At 41.1% G+C, this 3,308-nt stretch overlaps 1 protein-coding gene across 1 annotated transcript; it reads left to right on the top strand.

Annotated features, from left to right (window-relative positions):
- Positions 1–653: 653 nt before the first annotated feature.
- Positions 654–2,042, top strand: LOC138185588 (uncharacterized). Its single transcript, XM_069124645.1, has 2 exons — positions 654–1,399; positions 1,476–2,042. Exons 1-2 carry the CDS (start codon positions 671–673, stop codon positions 1,506–1,508), a joined length of 762 nt encoding a protein of 253 aa, XP_068980746.1. The 5' UTR covers positions 654–670; the 3' UTR covers positions 1,509–2,042.
- Positions 2,043–3,308: the final 1,266 nt, after the last annotated feature.

The following is a 3,308-nucleotide window of genomic DNA, read 5'->3' as shown; positions in this document are numbered from 1 at the left end:
CGAACGCCTAGCAAATGCATGGACGGTGGGGATGTTGAGGGATGACAAAAGAAAGTGATCGGATCCGATCGAAAGTCAAAAAATCATAAGAGCTTCAGTCTTAAAAGGTCACGCTTAGAGCTCGGAAGTAGATTGTAAAACCAAGTGTTAGAAGAAAAATAAAGTTTCTGTTTTTTATTCTTTTTTGTTGTTCTTTTGTGTAATTTTACGTGACATTTTGACGATCCTGCCAGGATAGTGAAAAGTGTTTGTTCGGAAACCAAAAGACATTCATCATCTACGGAAGATAGAATTATTTGGGACTACGGTCATCCGCAACAACAAAGTAACTATCACGAACCAAGCGAAGTGACAATAAAAGTGAAATCAGCGCAATAATGTCTAAGGCAAACGAATCTCAAACTTCAACCTCAACTGACCCAATGTTGCGAGCAATATGGGACAGTATTCAAAAACAGAACGAGAATATTGCCCTTTTACGAGAGGAAATGTTACGTTTGTCTATGCAAAATGACGAAGAGAACAGACACAGGACAGCAGAAATCGAGAATCTCGGGAAAACCGTCGCAGCGCTACGGACTGGGTTCGGATCCCCTGCGACCGATGCTCTGCTTCCATTATCACCGAAGACAATGAAAGTGCATCGACAGCAATCAATCGCACCGGTAATATGGCAAAAGCACGCAAACTGTCAGGGTTAGCAGCTCCAGACATCCCACCTGTTCACCTCAACATCGAACAACCCGAGGTGGAAGAAAGAGGCTATTTTCCGCCCGCTTCTCCCACTCTACGAGCTAAGGATGCAATACGCTACATCCCAACGCTCAACGGAGATGATGATGTAGGAGTTGAAGACTTCATCAAAGAAGTGAGAAGTATGAAGGATCGCTGTATGGAGCAAGATCTGTTGCTAAAAGCAATAAAAGTGGAAAAAATCGTGGGGAAAGCAGCCCAAAGTATTCGCAACATTCCTATTGAGTGTTACAGTGATCTGTACGACGCACTGAGAAATAACTTAGCAGCACAAGTGACTTTGGATGAGTACCAAGAACAATTACGAGAGTTGAGACAGGGGCGCGAGGAATCAGTGCAAAGTTTTAATATTCGGTTTAGAAGAATACTCAACCGTTTGCTGTACGCAGTAACTAATGAGCACCCACAACCACTGACACGTAAAATTATGACCGAAGAAATCACGAAGAAGACTGTTCGTGTGTACCTAAAGGGACTCAGACGCGACATAGGGCGAATATTATTAAGCAGTGAACCCTTGAATCTTTCGGAAGCTGAAAAAAAGGCAGCCGATGTAGAACGCTACTTGCGAGAAGAACGACAACCTAATTGGTCATGTAATCGCTTACCTTCCGCTAGTAATCGCGCAAACAACCAGCCAATGCAGGTAAGACGATCTAATGTACCATCAAGATCGCCTAACACGCCAGCAGCTCAGAATCCTGCTACATTTAACCAAATAGAAAATAGACCACCTGCTGAACGCGCGCAGATGAAGTGCTTTAAGTGCGGAAAGCTGGGACATATTGCCAACAAGTGTCAAAATTTTCTACTACCGAGCCAGCGCGATCGGCCACCCGCAAGGATTCAGGCAGTCCAGGAAAGGGGCGAAATACAAGAAACAACATCGAACCAGCAGATGGACGAACCGTACGAGACATACGAGTCAACATCGCCACGGGAAGACTACTCGCAATACCTTTGTCAACCCGAACCGAAGAGCGAGTATTTCTGGTCGACACAGGAGATGGGATAAACCTGGTGAAACGTAACAAAACTGTCAACGCGATACAAATAGGGCCTAAACAAAAATTTTCTATGGGACGAGACAAATACGAAACTAACGAATACGTAACGAAACGAATTTTTGGACAAAATCACATTTTTCACATAGTACCGAACAACTTCCCTATTATCGAAGATGGAATCATTGGGCTACCATGTTTAGAGAAGTATAACTATTCAATATCCAATGACAAAATCCGACTAAACGACAAAACCATTTTATTTCAGAAACCAATACACTTAACTCCTGGAGAAAACAGAGTTCAAACGATCTATTTGGAAGGCAAACCAACTAAAGTATGTTTTATCAACACTGGTGAGCAAAACATTGAAATTTCTAGCAATATTCAAAATTCTCATGTCTTTTCCAACGTATCAAAACTAAAAAGCCTAGTGAGAACAGATCACATTGAAAAACCAATCCGTGAATCCATCGAAAAGATTATTCTCCATTATATTGACATCTTTAATTTAGAAACCGATCTTTTGCCCTGTACTAATTTAACTCAGCACACAATTTCGTTAACTAAAGACAAAATTATTAACACACGATCGTATAGACCACCGGAATGTCACCGTGACGAGATTTCGCGACAAATAGGAGACATGTTGAAGAAAAATATTATAGAAGAATCCGAATCTCCTTATAACTCTCCGGTATGGGTAGTTCCAAAAAAATAGACGCCTCAGGAAAACAGAAATGGGGGATAGTTATCGATTTCAGGAAACTAAATGAACTCACAGAACAAGACGCTTACCCTTTACCTGATATAGACGACATTTTAACACAACTAGGAAACGCAAAATTCTTTTCGGCACTTGATTTATCATCAGGATTCCACCAAATTCCAATGAACGAGAAATCTAAAAAATATACCGCTTTTTCGACACCGCAAGGGCATTTTCAGTTCAATCGAATGCCATTCGGACTTAAAAATGCACCCGCTATCTTTCAAAGATTAATGGACGGAGCCTTGACCGGACTTGTAGGAAAATACTGCTTTGTTTATTTGGACGACATAGTGATATTCGGAAAAACGATTCAAGAACATAACGAAAACCTCGCGATAGTATTTCAGAGACTCAGAGAATTAGGACTTAAATTGCAACCGGACAAATGTGAATTCGTAAAACCGGAACTAGAATACTTAGGCCATGTAGTTTCATCCGAAGGAGTTAAACCAAACCCCAAGAAATTAGACGCTGTAAAAAACTTTCGATTACCCCGCAATGCCACGGACGTGAAATCATTCTTAGGTTTAGCAGGTTATTACCGCAAATTCATTCGAAACTTTTCCAAAATCGCGAAAAGCCTTACAGACTTAACAAAAAAGGACACACCATTTCATTGGACTGACAAACACCAGACTAGCTTTGATACTTTAAAAGACAAACTCTGTAATTTCCCAATATTAGCTTATCCAGACTTTAACAAAACCTTTACCTTAACTACCGACGCAAGTAACGAAGGACTAGGAGCAATACTGTCACAGGACGGTCATCCTTGTTGT

The sequence above is a fragment of the Bombus flavifrons genome, chromosome 12 (genome assembly GCF_040668555.2).
Source record: "Bombus flavifrons isolate JBK064 chromosome 12, iyBomFlav1_principal, whole genome shotgun sequence".
Lineage (NCBI taxonomy): Eukaryota > Metazoa > Arthropoda > Insecta > Hymenoptera > Apidae > Bombus > Bombus flavifrons.
This window is presented reverse-complemented; position numbering and strand designations above follow the sequence as displayed.